The 19710-nt window shown below is 44.3% G+C and overlaps 1 protein-coding gene across 2 annotated transcripts in view; it reads right to left on the minus strand.

Annotated features, from left to right (window-relative positions):
- Positions 1–8289: 8289 nt before the first annotated feature.
- ZFYVE1 (zinc finger FYVE-type containing 1) overlaps positions 8290–19710 on the minus strand; it is a 33455-nt gene continuing 22034 nt past the window's right edge. For both annotated transcript variants that reach the window (XM_059722925.1, XM_006272561.4), the window contains exons 5-12: positions 19187–19293; positions 17959–18067; positions 16888–16985; positions 16651–16768; positions 15744–15914; positions 14674–14854; positions 13297–13410; positions 8290–12480 (exon numbers count right to left, since the gene is read on the minus strand). In XM_059722925.1, the coding sequence (XP_059578908.1) occupies positions 12248–12480; positions 13297–13410; positions 14674–14854; positions 15744–15914; positions 16651–16768; positions 16888–16985; positions 17959–18067; positions 19187–19293 (1131 nt within the window). In that variant the 3' untranslated portion in view covers positions 8290–12247. The remainder of the gene's footprint in view (positions 12481–13296; positions 13411–14673; positions 14855–15743; positions 15915–16650; positions 16769–16887; positions 16986–17958; positions 18068–19186; positions 19294–19710) is intronic.

The raw sequence follows: 19710 nt of genomic DNA on the forward strand, positions 1-19710 counted from the left end.
CTGCTTGGGCAGAGTACAGACTTCTGAATTCAGCTGTGAGCTTTGAAACAAGGGTAATTATTGGTGTGTCTGGTTTGTGGCTACTTCCACTAGCTGAAGTTCACTGACACAAGCTGCGTAGAAAAAAGCTTCCAGCTGTAGTCTAGTTCTGTCAGGTGTTTGGAACCTGCTTTAATCATGCTCTTTCTAGAAAGCTCTCATTCCCATTCAATCCCTCTCCTTTATTTGAGGAGGAACTGGAAGTGTCAGTTCTCTTGAACATGAGCAGACTTGAGACAACAGTAAATCTCATCTGTTAATATAAAGAGGTCTCTGAGGGTGCAGTTACATGTTACACTTAGACTGTACTAAGCACACTTAAAATGTAAGCATCTGCACATTTAAATCTCATTAACGCATGCTAAGTGCCCTCTGAGCATCTTAGTTATGCCACTTCAGGTGAGTGTTAACTCTGAGTCATGCTACCTAGCTCATGTTGAGGTAATTTAAGTCTGCTCCACAAATATACAAGAAGCAATTTGCAGTCTTCTAGCATCTTGGGATGCACCACTCCCAGCCCCACCCAGAGCATGGATAGAGCCCAGGTATCCTGGCTCCTAGCCACAACTCTGCTCACCAACCCTCTAGTGGTAAGTCAGAGCTGTACAGGCAAGAAGAAGTATTAACAGTTGATGTGTGACTGCTCACAGCATATTATTAGGCCTTTGCGAAGCGGCTAGTATTCGCTTTGGATTCAGCTGATTCGTGGGACAGTGATTCGATTCAGTGATTCGAATCACAGTCCCAAATCAATTCTGCCAAATCTGATTCGGAGATTTGGCCACCACCAAATCTCCGATTCGGCCTCATCCCCTGCCCGCTCTCCCATCCCCATCAATGGCTGCCCATCTGCCCCAGCTCCCGGCTCTTTGGGAAAAAAGCCCAGCATTCACCGGCTGCTGCCAGGTGGGGGGCAATTCCCCGCTGCCCCATGCTGCGTAGGGGGCTCTGTCACAAGCCCCCATCCCCCGCCTGCTCTCCTGGCCCCAGCTCCCGGCTCTTTAAAAAAATAAATAAAGCCCCCACTCACCGGCTTCTGCAGTGATCCCCCCCTGCCCCACGCTGCGTGGGGGGGGCTCTGTCACAAGCCCCCAGAAGCCCCGAGGCTGTTGCAGCAGCTGGTGAGTGGGGCTTTTTTAATTTTTTTTTTTTTAAACAGCCAGCAGCTGGGGCTGGGTGGAGCAGGCATAGTGGAGGCTGGGAGAGCAGGTGGGGAAATGGGGGCTCGTGGCAGAGCCCCCCATGCAGCGCGGGGCAGCAAGGATCATCCCCCACCTGACAGCAGCCAGCAACTGGGCTTTTTTTTTTAAAGAGCTGGGGATGGACGGGGCAGCCATGGGTGGGGCTGGGACAGCAGGCAGGGGTTGTGGGGCGCTCAGGGGGGCTGAGGGAGAAGGCAGGAGATGGGGCCTGGCAGAGGCCCCCCCATGGTCCCTTCTTCCCTCCTCCAGCCCCCCTGCCCCCCACTTAGCAACACAGAGTTTGGGTCCAGCTCCCTGCTGCAGCCAGCAGGGACTGCCCAAATCTCCAAAGCTCGCCGAATCTTTACCAAATCGATTCAGAGAGCTTCAAATTGATTCAGAACTTTTTAATTGGTCTCCTGATTTGATTCAGATTCAGAGATTCGGCTACCGAATCAGGCTGAATCTCCTCCAGGTCAAATCAGCACCTGAAGCTTCACACAGCCCTACGTATTATAACTTTAACATTTCTTAACATTCCACCTGTCTTGGCCGGGCTGAACCGACTCGAGGTGATTTAGAAACTGCTTGTTCATCAGGGCGGGCTGGTGAATGGAGAGGCTGACAAGGCTTAATGGTTGTAAAAAACTTTACTTGCGTCGTGGGTGGCTGCGATGGAAACGGTTCGGTCATCTGGACAACAATGTGAGTTGCTCCAGCTGGCGAGGCCAAAGCCAGTAAATCCATCCATAACTCAAGCCGGCGGGAAAAGGGTACGTCTGGGACTGCGTTCGGCGACGGGAAGAAGGATCGATAGGTGATCAGTTTATCGATCAGTTAGCCGCAAGTCGGATCTCTTTCGAGGCACTCTGCAGCGTGCTCAAAGCTCTTTGACTTGGGCGGAAGTCGCGCTAGTTTTTAAACGGCCAGCAAGCCAATTACCGGCTACCACGTGTGAATAATTTAGCACTGGCCAATTGCAGGGCACGAATTTGCATCCGAATGGCGGGAACTCTTTGCACCATGCATTTCTGTGCTGCAAAGAGAGAATGCATCCTGCAAAGGCAGCTGCAAAGTGGCGGGGGAACTCTCTTGCACGCGGGTTCTTTATGCAGCAAAAACCCTCGCTGTGCAAGAGGCTCTCAGGTGACAAGAAAATTCCATAGTGCCAAAACTGGCTTCCAAAGTTTGATGCACAGTGTATAACATCAGCATCCTGCTTGTAAACATCAGCAGCTCAAACATTCACAGACAACAAAATGCAATGTTTACAAACTTCCTCAAGTCAAAGTTTAGAATTAAATTCAAAATTCATATTTGCAGTAATAGTCCCCTTCCCTTGCTCAGTATTGTCTTGGCTCCTTTCACAACTCCTTCCATAAGAATACGGGTCCTGTGCCTAGTTGATGTGGGAACACAAACTAAAAATGGGTAGGAAAGTATAAAGACAACTTTCTCTTGTGTTCTTTTTGTTCTTCAGACAAAGACTACCAAATAGAAGAAACATTTGCTGTCCACGCTGGTTCCAAGAACTCAGCATGTACAAATACCTGCCAACACATTCATCCCTATCACTGTTCACACAGCCAAGGTTTCTAAAGATTCAGCTTGTAGAAGGGTTCAGATGAAAAGGTAGGCATACAGGAGAAGGGAGGTAATCCAGCCACAAGGATAAGAAGCAAGCATATAGTCAGTGGCCAAAGAGCATAGAATAACCTCTCTTGAGCAACAAAAGATGGCTCCTCACAACAGCACACAGTCAGTTGAAGGGGAAAAGAGCCTGTCACCCTCCCTCCGGAGGTAGAGCAGGGCCTCAAGTCCTGGTTTTCTACATCCCAGGTGAGCAACCTAACCACCGGCCTAATGGCTACTCTGAAGTGTAGCTCACTTGCATTTTGCCAAAATGCTTTGTAGAGGCATCTCTGTTTTGACAAATTCTTTTTTTCCTTGCCTAGTAGTTAACACCCTTTCTTGTAGTGTCTCTTTCTGTGGCTTTAACACGTTTAATCTTACTCTGCTGTTATCCTCCAGAACAGTAGTTTTCAACCTGTGGTGTGTGAACTCCTGGGGTTCCATGGATTATGTCTAAGGGGTCTGCGAAAGATGACAGTGATCAATCAAAAGTATGTGAATGCCCACACTTCCAGCTCATAGTAGTCTGCACCTCCATTTGAAATTTCCAAAGGGGTCTGGCACCTCAGTTTGAAAGCGTCCGCAAATGAAAAAGGGTTGAAAACCACTGCTCCAGAATATGGCCCTAAAAATAAATGGTCATAGCCTTGCTTTAACCATATCACCTCTCTCTTTGTATCCTTCTGCTTCTCTACCACAAATATATGCTACAGGCACTCCTCACTTAACGACCGAGTTCTGTTCCTGCGACTAGGTCGTTAAGCGAATTGGTCAATAAGAGAGGAGCCGCCCCTTGATACCGCGTGCCTTGGCTTGAGACGCCGCGCTGCCGTTTCCACGACCAAAGTTCTCCTACTTACGACCAGTTCTCGCTGGTCGTAAGTCCGTGCGGTCATTAAACAGGTAGGTCGTTAAGTGAGGAGTACCTGTACTTGATTTCAATTAAAGCCCTTCTTCCCACTACATCTGTTATGTCTTCTTCAGGACCAAAATGTCAACTCCCACTTTCAGTAGACCTCTATTGTTTAATGGTTAGATCTTTAAACCAACACCTTCATGTTCTTTTTGATGTGGTCCCTCATGCTTGGGAGAAATTCCTGTAAATATGTGCTAAATTGGCTCATTCTCCTCCTTAAGCTGGTTTACCAAGGTGTTTACAAAAAGCTTGACAATGACTAGGGCACCTTTTTCTGTGAGGATTGGCTGTCCCACTGACCAGTGCTGGGTTTTTTTATTTTGTTTTTGTTTCTTTGTTCCCTGTCTATTCTCACATCTGTTGCACTTGGATAGCAGTTCTGTGAGGCAGGGACTAGTCCTTGTTCAATTTTTGCACAGCACCTAGCATATTGCAGTCTTGGGGCTCCTAAGCACCATGGTTATATAAAAAAAAAATATATAGTAAATCAGTACTACCTCCCCAAACAAAAATCAGGCCTGCTGCCTACACTTACTTGCATGCAAGCTGTAGCCTTGCTATTATTGCTACTTTCCAGGTTCTCCACATAAGCTTTTTGCTCTTCTGTCTTTCTCACATAATCCTAAAGATGCTATTCTGCTTTTCTCCCTTCCTCTAAAAGTGACATTGGCTTGAGCTGCTCCCTGTCTGTTATAGGAACAGCAGGAGTTCCTTGCTGTAGAAGGACAATTGCTCCAAGTCCTTCTGTTCTCCAAAGAAAGCACAGATTCAAAGGAGAGGGAAGTTGGTTCCTCCCCACTGGGTGCAACTACATGTGCCTATTAATACACAGCAATAAGCTCCAGAGCTTATCGTCCCAGAGCTTATTGCTGCTGACTGTGTGTCTGCCATGTGCCCAGGAACTGACTAGGCCACAAGGTTGCTTCAGCATGTGGCTAGCTGGCAGGCAGCTCCCGCACTGAAGTACCCTTATGCCACAGCCAGCCCCTCCAGTGTCTATGTATGTGCTGCTGTGGAGTTTTTCACTCTGCAGCAGGATAGTATTTACAAGTACTGTCCTGCTACAAAGTAAATTTAGTTTACTCCAGCCTGATAGGGGTGCACATGTAGATGCTGAGACTCTTACAGTGCAGCTAAATTAATCTACTACGCAGCAAATGTCTCATGTAGACACACCCAGTGAATCAGCATATAGGACCAGCATATAGACATGCTATGAACAATAAGAGCTCAGCTGTACAAACACTTGCAAGTTTCCCACTTAGAGAGAAGGAAGCAGTTGTACCAGCTCCACCAGCTGGGCTCTGAACCTGCACTGATGTTGAAAACAAGCAGAAACTTTGAGAGGAACTCGTACACACGTATTTCGCTTGGGTATGGACCCTTCCAAACACCAAATCATTCCCCTTGTGGTTACAGTCCCACCTTGGCAAAGACGAGTCCTATTTGTGTTAATAGGAATGGTGTGACATTCTCAAGGCCCCATACTCGTTAGTCACCTTTGCCCTCAGCCCGTTAGTGCACGTTGACCTGGTGGGGTAGGGGTGCAGCCTGAAAACTAAAAGCTATCATGGCCAGCTACTGCAGCATTGCTTTCCCTCTCACTCCCCTAAACCCTAGAGCAGTGGTTCTCAACCTTTTCAGACTCAGGGAACACCTCCATAACTTTTGAGACTTGAGCAACACCCCATTGAAAAAAACTATTACAGTACTAACTTCCTTGTGGAGAGGCCAGGCAGGGAAAGCCTGAGTCTGTCCGTATCTGTTTATCAACTTGCACTTCACTTACCTCCTCACCTTCCTGATATACCCTTCAAAGTATCTTGTGGCATTACAGGGTGTCCTGGCACTGGTTGAGAGTCCCTGCCCTAGAGGCAGGATCTATTCCCTACATTCATTATTGTGGACTGTAGGTCCAATCCCAGAAGATGCCACGGGTCCTCGTTCCCACTGGAAATGCACTAAAACCCCCCAAATGAATCCATCATTGTTTTAAGTTTCCTGCACTGTTTCAGTTCATTTTCCATGTTTAGGCCTCAGAAAAAGAAGAGCAGCAACCATTTCTAATACCACTACTTAACCAAAAATATGACTGTTCTGTGAAGAATGTGAATTTAAGAACAATTTTTCAAAATGTTTTTAAAATCTCCCCCCTTTCAGTGTCTGCTTGCAGTAGTTGGAGTTACTGTTTGGCAGAGAAGGATGTAAACAGACTTCATCATGTTTTGATTCAATCATTTGTAAAATCAGGACTCACCTGAGGAGAACAGCACAGAGTACTCTCTAGGCACTGCCTTTTCCAGCCAGAGATTTCAAGGCATGCCACAAAATTATTCTGGGGTTACAAATAGGGAAACCAAAGCAGAGAGCAGTTAAGGCACTGGAGGCAGTCTGAAGCAGAGACCAGGTCTCCTGCCTTTCCATCTGCAAGCCATTAAACTGCAGCTGTCCTTCCTACTTGGGAATGGATTAGTAACACTGTATCTATGAAGGGTTCTGCTGTTTTTTCAACAATCCCCACATATGTACCATTGCTTCCCTGCTTGAAATCCAATCTGTTGATGCTTTCCTCAGGATGACCAGAAAAAACTAACTCCCATTTGAAAGTACCAAAAATCAAAGTTTCAGAGCCTCTGAAAATAAATTCCTACAATTGAAACGAAGAATTTTTTTTTTAAATAGAACTTGTCTAACCCATCTGGAAATTCCCATTTTAAATAGAAGTTGAGTTTTATAAACCCAGCTTTGTGGCAGTAGAACTTTTTGATAGTTTCTACTTATGCTGGATGTAAACTGCCTCAATTTGTGGTTTACTGTAAAACTATATGCAGCAGTTAAACATTAGCAACATCAGAGCGGGCTTTGCTGTACTAGAGAGCTGGATAGTTTTTAAAGGATTATTTTGCTTTTCTGGTTTTGGTCTTTTCAGCACATGGGAGAAGTCAAAAAGCTGCCTATGCTTCACTTAATTGAAATCATTGATCTTGCTCTTTGCCAGCTGCCACGTTGCTCGCTCTTGTTAATATTTTGTCATGTGTGTTGTTTTTTGCAAGATTCGATTACACTAAATTTTCCACGTTCTCTCACTGCTATGTTCTCTCAGCTGGAATCTTCCCCACCATGAAACACATGATTAGTCCCAGAACCCAAAGTGCTTTGTGCCAAACAACACGCACAAACCAAAATAGTTTAGTGGGGAGGGGCAAGGGAGTCTACCAGTTTTCTTGTTAAGCCCAGGTAGGTATTTTCAACTATTGGCAGAAAAGGACAAATCTGTTTACCAAAGTGCTACTGATGGCTTCTTAAGAAAGGCAGGGTGCATCTACATGTGCAATTAATGTGATCCAATAAACTCTAGAGCTGATCACAGACCCCTTGCTGAGGCATGTGGAGATGTGGAGCAGCTGGCTAGGTTACAAGGTGCTTCAGTGCCGGGGTTGCCTGCTGGCTAGCCCTGCACTGAGGCACCCTGTGACCCAGCCAGCTGAGGCAACATCTACATGTGTGCTGCTGTGCACAAAAAAACTCCACAGGAGGGTAGCACTTACACTTTACAAGACTATGCTGCTGCAGAGTTTATTCGTTTTGTGTGCCCCAATAGGGGTGCACACACAAATGCCAAGATACTTACTGCACAGTTAACTGATCAGCTGTTCAGTAAAGGCCTTGTGTAGACACCCAGTGTACCAAGAGCATAGCTCTTGAGAGCACACGTTTTACAGTGAATGAAACAGAAAAGGGAAGATGCTAAATAAACAAAAATGAGACATCAGTACTTAAACCTGAACAGGCTGGGTAGTGATGACAGTGCTGCATGTAAAAAGAACTGCAGTTGGTCCTTTATATGATCAGGTTTAGAAACCAGAAACCTTTCTTGATACTAGAGTACAGACTACTTCAGAGCAACTTGGGAACTGGTTACTTCCGTAGGTCTTTGGCAGAGGTGCTAAAGGGTTCTATAGTAGGCAGTGGGTGGTTTGTAGTTGTTACATGGCCAGACAGATCTGTGTAGGTGGGATTGTTCTGTTTTCCAGAACAGGGACAAAAATCCAATTTAGAGGTACCATAAATGAGAATGTAAATTACATGCAAGTAAATTGGAGTGAATGTAACTTAGAGGCCATGAAGATGGGAACAAAAGGATGAGGTTACACGATGAAGAAACAGCAAAACAGGATAATAAAAAACAGAAACCCTTGTCTACAGCTTCCTGCTAGCTTTTTCTTTGCCCTTTGTCCTTCATCCCTATGACCATCTCATTCCACTTAGGAACATACATTCTACCATACCTCTGGTTTTGCCTTGGAGCTCTGTTTCATAGTCATGGAAAACGGGGCTATTCAAGATTGAGGAAGCTTACAGTAACAGAAAAGGCTCATCCTCAGTTGGACTTAAAAAAAAGGAAAATCCACCTTCTATATTCAGTGGAGCATCTACTTCTTTCCATGTAATTGACACAAGCATTGACATTTGAGATAAATGAGTTGGAGCAGAGAACAAAATCAGCCACACTTCATCCTCTTGAAATTCAAGCTGTTTACTGTACACCTTGTTATACACCTTTCACACAAGCTTTCAGATCTATTTGCACATCAGCTATTAATTCATGATCCCCACCCCACCTCCTTTTTACCACATTTGCTAAGTCAGGAAAGATGCAAAGATTTCTTGATTGACCATTAATCCAACACCCTCTTTCTGGCAACAGATTAGTATCAACCATTGGCTGCTCTATTCTGTAAAGCGAGATATTCTGTTATCTTGCCACCTCTCAGACAACAAGATACTGAATTCAGTTTAAGACAAACATTCACTGAAGCCACTGAAATAGTAATACTACAGTGACCCATTTGGTCCAAAGGACAAACTCCTACCACGAGTTATTGAAATTTAACTGTAACTTATTCATAGGTTATATACAAAACTCACACATTCATATTTTGAAACTACATTGGAATTTTTCATTTATCAGGGAAGCACACCTTTGCTTTAATCGATTTCATTCTTCAGTTCTAGCTTGCCAAATCTAATAAACATTCTCCACATCACACGGATCAACTTCATTAAAGTATCAAACATCTTCCAGGCTGAGGTGATGAAGCATTGTCCAGAGCTCAGAAGACGGTTGCTGATGCATGGAGATAGCATTTCTGCAAGAGACACTTTAGTTAAGGTGCTGTGAGAATGTCTGCAGATATAGTTTCTTTGAGATCATGAGTAAAATTCACTTTATTATAAGTCCTCCTTTTCCTGTCTTCACAATGAGAGTTCTGCTTCCTTGCTCATGTTGCTGCCATGTTACCTGCTTACAAGCATTTTCCCTTTTACCATTTTTCATATTGTTCTCCACACATCATTCATCTTGCTGCAGAAACCAAGCAGCCTCACCTGAGTCAAGGGAGAAGGCTTGTTCCAAGCCCATCTGCTTACAAAACAGTTTGGTCTTAGACACAGAATTCTGTTCATGCCATGTACTACTGGACTCACCTAATGCATACTCTAAGCATTATTATCCCTTCTCAGTGACTGATTTAGGTGTCCTATAATTCTATGGAAATCTTTTCATTGCCTTCATTGAGAATGTAATTGAGGCTTAGTAGCACTTGGTCTACTTGTCTCTATGGTGACCATATTCCTGCCTCAAAGCAGGACCTTGAATCTGGCTCCTTTGGGGCTAGGAAAGAAGCTAAAAAGAGAGGGAACCCCTCCCCCCCAAAAAAAAACAGAAAAACCCCCAAAAAACACGCTTTAGCCTGTGCTCTATTTCCCATATGTTCACAATTCCCAGTGCAGTCAGAATAAGGAGAATGTAGGGCCTACCACGGACAGTTTAGCCCTACCACCTTTGACAGATGCAGCAACCATATCATCAAGGAGGCTCATTAGCCAGACACACAATTTCCCTTTGCTCCTTCCATCTAGGTAGTCTCACTGGACACACTTAAATAGAAAAGTTGCACCAGTAGAACCTAAGGTGCAATTTAAAGACTTAGTTTAAACTAATGCAGCCCCCTTATGGACAGTCTTATTTTTGCATAAGATTGACTTATTTTAGTGTAGTTTAAGTGGCCTGGGTACAACATTTAAATAAAGATAAACCACTCAAAACTGAAATATGTATGCACAGAAGAATCCACATTAGCTTAATTTTATTGGTCTAAAAACTGATTTAAAAGGTAAACCAGTCCAATTTCCTTGAGAAAGCAATGTGTTACCATAGTTTTTAATATTCCTTCTTGTTACCCTGCTCAGGCAAAAGTCTGTTGTTGTTAGACTTTGGACTTTGCCTGTGCTTTGGAACTGGAGTATATGCTGGTTCTGAGCTACAGTATCCTCTCTTCACATGCTTGTCTAGAGATAAGATTACTCCATTTCAGGTAAGCACAAAAAAGCATCTTGCTTTGTTGAAGAGATCCCAGAAAGAAAAACCCTATAGCACCAGGACAGTCCATCAAGAATGGACTGCATGTTGTGACACATATGTGGATACTAGAGAACATGCATGCTGGGAATGTAGAAAGAGCATTTTGTTTCATCTTCCACTGATACAGCAGATCTGTCTGCAGGGGGAGAAGGGGGCAAGGACAGGGAAAGACCCCAAAACAGATTCCAGAAGGCTTTTATAGAAGTAATGTAATGGATGGTTTCTCTGTGTGCATTACCATAGTAGTAAAAGTTACATGCATGGAAGACGCACTGGACATGGCCTACAAAACAGCAACAGTGTAACTACAGCCTAACCCCTGTTAAAAAAATAAAGACGTCAAAGTGCAGAACTCTGCTGAAAAATGTATTTCCCAAGATAAGACTTTTACCCACTCTTATCACACCATCACCTGTGGCAACTGTCTCCTTCTGACTGCTTTCGATTACAAAATACAAGTCAGTCTCTAGCAAATTTAGCCAATGCCAAAAGTTTCCTGCTTCAGCCTGTAACAGGTGCTAGGGGGAAGCTACATTGCAAACACATTCCTTAGGTCTCAGAAAGGGAACTGGTTACAAGGAAAAAGCCAGTACACTTGTTCAGAAGGTATAGTCTTTTTATAGCAGACAATTGAATAATACAGTCCTAAATGGGGGAGTTAGGTGTTGAACTACACAACTGAACATTTAACAAGTTGGACAAAGATCAGTTCCAGGGAATTGCATCAAAACTCCAGTCACTACAGGTGAAGACAAGTCTCCTTCAGTAGGACCACCTTTGTCCACATGAGCCAAACAGGATATTTTCTAACCCAGTTCAGTTCATGATGGTCTTGTTTCTTGTTGTGGGAGCCAATAATCCACAGAAACACAGAGTATTAGTTTAGCTGAGTGGTTTGATCACTGATGCATATGGGTCAGTGGTTTCATGTAAGCATCTCCTGAAAAGATAAAAAGTTCAGCAGATGCAACTTGCTAAGAGCAGGAGAGAAGAGGTTCCTGTTTTCCAGATGGATTGGCAGATTTGTTTTATTACAGGATTGGAGTCCTTTCCATACAGCTATCTCCAAGAAGCGCCACGGATTTGGGAACCACATAAACAACTTAAGTAATTACAACCCAGGCAAACAGACTTCAGGCCATGCATTCTTTCACCTAACCAGGACTTCTCTCATCTCTGCTTGGAACATGAGGCTCTTGCTGTGCAACAAGCTTCACAGAGAAATTTGTCTTCCCAAAGGAACTCCAAATGCAGGGCAAATGTGGTGAGAAAAGGACAACCCTGTTACCTTGAGATCCTGTACTGAAGTTGAAATGCCTGTTACTGGAGGTGCCTTGGTGCCAACCCATTTATTTTTCCTTTGACAGCCCTAGCTGAGACTCTACCAGGGCATTAGCTTTACTTCCTCCTCCCTGCACGCCTAGCACTTAGGACTGTGATGGAAATAGACTTTGCAAACTGATATGGATTTAACCCTTTTGTGCCATGAGGTGGGGGGCTTCCAGATGCAGGGCCATTCCCATTGTCAAATGCAATTTATGTGTCCCACTCAAGAAGCCCTGAGCCTCCCTGGCAGCAAAGGGCCCAAACCTTTACAAGCAGGACAACATGAGCAGCAAAACATTTAAAAAAAAAAGCTGGAAGGCACTGCAGTGGCTACAAGTTCAACCCAATACAGCAGGGAACAACTGCATCTCTTTATTTGAGCTAGAAATACTCAAAGCTTCATTTGCCAACTGCATCCTTAGTATACTAAATTATATAGAGATATAGATAAATACTTCAACCGGAATAAAATACATTGGATTTTGGTTTGCTCATTTTACAAGTGAGCTCCCCTCTTCCCCAATCATTTTGAAATTAAAACCTGAAGGCCCAGTTTATTCACTCAAGCTCATTTCCCAGCATTCCAGGATGGAAATAACATGAGAGAGGGCTGGAGATCAGAAACATGCACTCTGGCTGCAACAGGTTAAAAGGTGAAAGGGAGACCAAATATTTTTTCTAACCCTGAGAACCTAAGGAATTGTGAAGGACCTGGAGGGGAAGCTGGGGTTAAAGGTCACCGGGTTTTTTATTGCAGTTAAAACAGACTCGAACTGGATGATCCCATCCACGGGAAGGAACTGTTCTGCGGTCGTGGGAACACTCATCGCAAAACCCTTGGCCACAGGCTCGGCAGTGGTGCTTGGAGAGCTTGACGTTGAATTCCTTCCGGCAGTTGTGGCAATGCAGGATTTCATGATCTGGTACCCAGTACACAGGTCTCGCGGCATCTTTCACGAGACCTACAAAGGATCAGAAAGACCCACCCTCATTAGCACTTGGGTTCTCAGCTATGGAAGAGGAGGGAAGGGCCCCAGGCCCTGCAAATCATATCTGTCACAGTCCCTAATGCTCATTTAGAGTTCTGTCCACAGAACATCATAGACTAATAGGCAAAACCCCAGCAAGTTCAGGCAATTTGAGGTTTTTTTCCTACAGATTCTTCCCCTGCATAATTCAACAGCTTTTTTTCTTACTCTCTCTAAATGGTGGCACCTTTTGTCTAGACACTCATTTCAAGGAGGTGGGCTTTCTCTTCCTCATCGAGAGTTCCCTCTGGTTTTTGGCCATCTCACTGGACCAGTGTAGCCACCATCCTTTTTGGCATGCATATAATGATGGAAGTAAGCAAAAGCTTCATTCCCGTTTCCACTTCACTAGATCATAAAAAGTGCTGCCAGCTATATGAGCTGATGACATTCTAGCAGAAGCAAGGGAGAAAAGGACTGATCAGCAGTTAGTGCAGTATGATGCTCTCTACTGCCCTCCAGCTCCTGGAGATGTTTGGTCATTAAGAAAAGAGTGCAGCTTGACTGCAAGACAACAGTTAAACTAGATGCGTCTGCTGAACCATTGAAGTTGCTGCATGATACGTAAATGGCCAGCACTCTACATTCGAGAGCTAATTTGCAGAGGTGCTCACCACCCTTAAAAACAGGGCCTCCAGCCATAAATTGACTTTCATTCAAGAACTGAAGTCTAACCAACAAGAATGGTCTAACCAATGCAAAATAAAAGTGTTTCTAAATGAAAAACAATTGGATTCCCACAATGCCCACCAAGTGGAATGTCGATGGCAGTCACCACAGCTCCGAGAGTGCTCTGCACTGCCTCGCCGACCTTCCTGGCAATCAGCGTTCCACCTTCCTCATCAGTCTGTGGCTCAGACACATCTGCATGACAGAGTTAGTGTTATAGTGTTCAGCTCAAGTTAGTTAGGGTTCAAGACAGGACACACAATTTATGCCATGTCTCAATTAACATGCATTAGCAGAGAAACTAGTGGACCCAGCAAAATTAAAGTTACTTTGCTTTAGCAATACTCAAGGGGCTCTCTAGTATCCCAGTGCAGGCAAACAATACTCAGCCTTCACTTAAAATCCTCCTTGCCTTCCCTTGATTTTCTCAACCTTCACTGTTATGATTTCCCTTTATCCAAGTAGACAAAAGATCCCCCATCTACTCTAGCACCAACATCCCCTGTCATACTACTCCCAACTAGCAAGATGTGCAACTGGGCTAAAAATCCAAAATGAATAATTCTAAAGGATCACGTTTGCCAGTAATTGATTATGAAGAGCCTTTGTCAGGGTGATCTTTCTGGGTTCCTTGACTTCCCCAGTAAAAGCATTTACGGATTCAGCGTGAATGCCTGCCCCAAAGAACACTGTACCTATTGTAAGCAGATCTATTTACCCATTCAGTGCAACTGAGATCCCAACCTCACAGTCTGCCCTAGAATGGGGGTGTTATCAAGGGACCAATACCAAGACTGTAGACACAGGGTATAAACAGACATTGCCAAGTGAAATGGATCAGCTGTGGTAAGATGTCACACTAATCCACTTAATTGGGTAAAACATATGGCCCATCGTCTTCCATTGGACAAGGGCCTGATCCCCCAGGACAATGGTCAATGTGTTCCCCGCTTACAGAAATATGCCTTAGACTCCCTGGGCCACATCTCTAAGCAGGGAAATCTACAGGCTTCAGGCAATCTTGGAGGCTTCTCTCTAAGTGGGGTGCCCCAGCTTTCCCTGCTTACAGAGACATGCCCTAGCAAAATCTTCCAAGGCATGTGTAAGCGGGGAAAACTGGACAGGCACTCCTGGGACTTGCAGGACCCTATCCTGTATGGGAATTCCTGGGGCATAGAATCAGGCCCCTCAAACCCTGGAAGTACTTGCCCATGCAATTGGAGATCATGGGCAGCTTCATAAAACTAACATGTATGCCACAATAAAAGCAGGAGGAACGATTACCAACTTTGTCACAGCCACAAATGGTGGGCATTTGTGGTGTGAAAAGGAGTACAGACATCCATTTGCTTGGCCTTTATGCCACCATAAAAATGTTTATGGTCTATTTACACCTACAGTGTCTGATTAGCTCTGACCGTGTTAGTTCCCAGGACCAGGATGAGTAGGTCAGATTACCTAACTGGATGCCCCTGTTGTCATAGCAGCTGTCACACACTCGCACAGGTGCTGAACCCCACCCCCGCTCTGGGACAGGGCGGGACTTGGATGAGCAGCCATCACAGAAGCCCTCTCCACAGGCCCGGCAGTGATGTTTAGTATCGTTATCTTTAAAGGGTATGCCACACTTGTTGCAATTCTGAAGATGACAAAACAGAAAGAGAAACTGTCAGTTCATTTTTCCTAACTGCCTTTGGCATGAAGAGCATCCAAAAAGCCAGAGCCTGCAGCAGCAGGGAGTATGGCACACCTGGACCCTCTATGCACTCCCATTTTACCAGTCTGTCTTTCACTGAAGTTTCATAGATTAAAAACGCCACTCTGGGTGGTACAAACATTGTCCATCTGGCCCCAGAATTTCAAGCCTAGAGAAAGGTTCTGGCTAGGGTCAACATCATTACCATGATCCCTGTGGTCTTAATTATGATTGGTTACTGCTACGCTTTCCTGGATACCTAGAGGCCTACCAGCTGCACTGTAGATACAACGTTAAGATGATCATTTCCGTTTTTGCCATCTATCTGCCCAATTCCTCTCCTGGTTCTCTGGAAGGAACTGAGAGACTTTTTCTAATTGAATAGCCAGGGCCATGTTTTAATCTTCAGCTTTATATTTGGTGCAAGTCAGTAGCTCTCATTTTTGTGAGAATGCAAAACTAGGAGCCTAGGACTTCAAATGTGGTTCTTTAAACCCACAGACAGGACCATGGGAGCCAGCATTTTCATCAACACTACTGATGGGGTGAAAGGGTCTACAATAGGGAGGGGCAATTAAATGGGGGGACAGAAGGGCAAGAATGATATCTGATTCTATGTTTAACCTTTCTCGGACTGAACCAAAACACGGAGCTAGCAGGGAGCTTTAAAAAGAAGGCGGCGAGTTTTACTTGCAGTCCTAGGGATAAGAGAGGTCTGAAACCAAACAGATATTTTATTATCTTAGTAGCGGTTGGCAGAAGGGAATTTTCAGCTATGCACAGGGAGAAGCATTTTTCTTAAGAGCATGGAGGTGTAGTAGTTCTGGTGTACCAGGATCTGAGAGTTGGGTCTCCAGTAGGCAGGAGCAATCTGGTCCGTCAGCCAAGAGGTCACAGCTTTTGTGGGTCCCAAGCTAAGCTCAGACACGGACTGTGCCATGAAATTCATCCCATCTAGCAGACGTTGAGCTGCATTATTGTTGTCTTTCAGAAATCCGTCTGTCTATAAAATAAAAATGTGGATTTATGTGATAAACTTAAGAATTTTACAAAATTTAAGAACTGACAGGAAATCTCATTTCTCACACAGCCTTCCCTCAGAGCAAAATGTCCATCCATCACTACTGTTAAACGTAAGCATTGCACCTGGAGGTTCTGCACTTCCTCTTCATAGGGCAAAAGGGGATTGTAATGATGTAAGCATTTACCCCAAGAAATCTAATACCAACTGGGTCAATTCACAGCCCCTTTTCCTTTCAAGCTAACCTGATTACTGTGCCACATGTTGTGCAACGCTTTCGGAGGAGATGGAACTTCCTCTCTGTCCTTCGTGGACATTGGAGATTCTATGATACTTTGTTAGAGGAAGGGTTTTCCTGAGTGTGTCTTTATACCATTGTTTTCTAGGATGCTGTGCATGGTTAGTTTTCACAGGGAATGTGTGCATGGAACAGTTCAGAAGGAAAGCCACTAATATTCTACATTTTTGTTTAGACTTAACAGATCTCTTCCATTTCTGATGATTTAAGTTTTCTAACTCTTCACACACACAGCCACTGTAACATGGTTCACTAGTACCATCTCCAATCCAGTTTTTAATGTCTGCCCAGACAAAACTGACAGCCTTTTACTCCACGGATCCCACACTTAGAAAGATGCTCAATAGTCACAGTACTACCACTACCTAAAAACACTTCCACTACCACCCCATTCTCCAAAACCACCTCACCAAAACTTACTCCTGGCCACACATGCTCGATTTCCGTCCTCACCACTGTGTCCACAGGATCTTGGTTTCCAAACCAGTATTGTCGGCTGCGGTATACCACTCCACAGTTAGGGCACTCAATCACATACCTTTGCAGGGAGTAGACAAAGAGAAGAAAGGGTCACCTTAGTAAGGAACTGGAGGCCAAAGGATCTGGCAAGAGGAGAAAATATGGAAAAGCAGAGAGACTCCCTGCTTCTGTGCTCACCCTGACCAGGCGTACTTGGCAAGGCCCAACCAAGGCGAGTCAGTGGAAGCAGACGTTTTGGGCACCACGCTGACCTCCTTCCCTCGTTCGTAACAGCCCTAGAACATGAGTAATAAATTAAAATGGCATGACTTGGAACTGTGAACTCCATGATTCCCATAGCCATTTGGTTATAAAGGGAATAAAGGCTGTATTTGGCGTTTGTTTGTGGAGACTGTTTGCTAAAAAGAGATCACATGATGAATCCCATGATTGGTAATGGCGGTTTTGTGCATTATTTCCCAGGTGACTTCATTAGCCTAACAACAGAGATGACTAGGGCTGAAAAACTAAGCCTCCCACAAGGCCATGTTACACTCAGCTCAGAGAAATCAGCTACTGTAAGGGTGGGTGTAAGGAAGTGGGGAGAACAATTAAAGTGTACTCAGCATGCTGAGACTGAAGGGCAACATGTAATGCCTGGTTCATCTTGAGATTTGGGAGCAAAGCTGGTGATTTAGTTAGTTAGTGAACAATACCCACAGTGTGATTGAGCTGCATTGAAACAGAACAAAAACCGCAGTGCCATTAAAGATCAACAGGGGTCTTGCTCCTGTGTCAGTGCCAAGGGCTGCTCCTACAAGTCTCCAAAACAAAAGGAACATGCAAGTGATACTCCTCATTCATGGGCATTTTTACACATGCTGTGGGATGCACTACTGGGCACTTTAATTAGTGAGCTCTGCTAATTAAGAAGTGCCCATGCGTCTCGTATAGCAATGTCACCGCGCATCCCCACACTGAAAAAGTGGCAGTGGGGTGCTTTGATCTAAAGCTCAATCATGTTTTATTTCATAGTGCCTCACCACCATTTTTTCAGTGCAGAGATGCATGGCAGTGCTGATACATGCGACGAAGATGGCTGCCAGAGTATGTCAATTTTCATGCTCCAGCAGACTCAGTTAATCCAACGCACTGGCTTTCCAGCATGTTGCAGCAGGCTCCACGCACATGTATAGGAGCCCATAAGCCTCAGTTCTCCTTCTCTCTTCCCCTCCATTTCCTGGATCCTGTCCCTACAACTTTGCTCACCTTGCAGGTATAGACTCTGTTGTCATACTGGTGAGAGTATCTGCATCGGCTCCTGGATTCATGAGGAATTCCTTCTTTCGCATGGTTCATACTGTTTTTGCAGCCACATCTGGAATTCAAATGCAAGCAATGAGCCAGCTATAAAGTCAGTCAATCTGACACTGGACGAATCTCAACATAACGTCAGTTATGTTATTAACAAACAGGTATAGTCCTGCTAATCTCAAACCTCTTCAAAACGTGTATATCTAATACTGATTTTATCTGCCACTGAAACATCTGAGTGAGGTAAAGCAACCATTTCACATCACAAGACAGAACTACGGAGCATTTTGGTGCAGGAAATGAATATTGTACCTGGTTTGTAGAAAATCTAGATGGAACTAATCAAATCTAGAAATTGGCCAAGATACCTAAGCTAGCTTCCCAGCTCTTAAAGTGTGCTATAGAAGAATCTCTAATGACCTCAAAAATTGGCAATTTAGTTTTACTTTTTATTTGACAGATAGGACTTCCAGCAGAACAATCCATTGTAATCATGCTCATACAGCTCAGTATGATTTAGGAGGACTGTCCAGCACTTATTGATTCATCAACCCCATGCCCAGGACTTTCTGTAGAGAGGTCTTCCTCTCAAGTTCCAATCAAGTCCAACTCTTTCAGGTATGCAAAATTTTTGCAGCCCAGGTCAGCATGGCTGCTACTCACAGGCCATATGTTACAGTTCAACATTGGGTAAAAATGATCAAAGTATACATCTACACAATCAGCTATTTTAACCTAACAGGAATAACTACCAGTGGAGCCTTTCTAACTTCTAAGGATTTTTGTAGATTGCCCATTTCTAACTCCACCCTATGATGGGCTTTTGCAATTTGGAGACCACATACTTACATATGCTATTTGTGGAGGAGACACGGGCAACGAGATAATAGTAATACATGAAAAACCGAGGACAAAGACCATGCTATCTAGCTGCAATGTGGCGACAGCTATTGTCAAAGTATATAAATTAAACCGTTTTTCAGCCAGTTCAAATAGTTTCCAATTTCAAATAAAAACAGCCAAATTCTGTATTTAAATGTTAAGGTGGTACCACACTGATGTCATTTCCTGATGCTTCTTTTCAGGGTACTTGTGACCTCACAATGACAATACATTCTGATGTTAAAATACCCTGACACTACTAAGCACTAGAAGAATGATAGCTTGTTTCTCATGGACTTACCCACAGCTGAGGCATACAGAGGAGCAAGTGAAATACTCATCTGGAAAAAAGGAGCTGTGAGCCATCTGCTCATCAGGGATCTCACCACTGAACCGGTCACTCAATGCCTGAGAGAGAGAGAGAGAGAGAGAATGGTGAGGAATTCAGAGCAACAGAGAGTGATTCCCCAGGTCAGTAAGAGCTTTCTGTTAAGATGCAGGTCTTCATGGACATCCCGAGATGCTCCTCATAGGTGCCCAATCAGTTCCTCTTTTGGAAGAGAGAACTAGCTGGGCATTGCAGCTAATGAATAATGGATTGCTAATTAGGAAACCATACCAGCCTGAGCCACAAAGAGAAATGCAAAATCCCCTCCGTCTTCCTTCTAACAGAAGGACAGTAACCAAACAAGACCAATTGGCAGCAAGATGGGTTGGGTGATCTCATGAATATTTTCCATCTTTGGAGTTCTGTGAATGGGCAAAAAGGATTGGAGAAAACAGCTTATATACACCCAAATGAAACAGTTGGGTGAGGGGTAAAAA

This window comes from Alligator mississippiensis, chromosome 2 (genome assembly GCF_030867095.1).
Source record: "Alligator mississippiensis isolate rAllMis1 chromosome 2, rAllMis1, whole genome shotgun sequence".
Classification (NCBI taxonomy): Eukaryota; Metazoa; Chordata; order Crocodylia; family Alligatoridae; genus Alligator; species Alligator mississippiensis.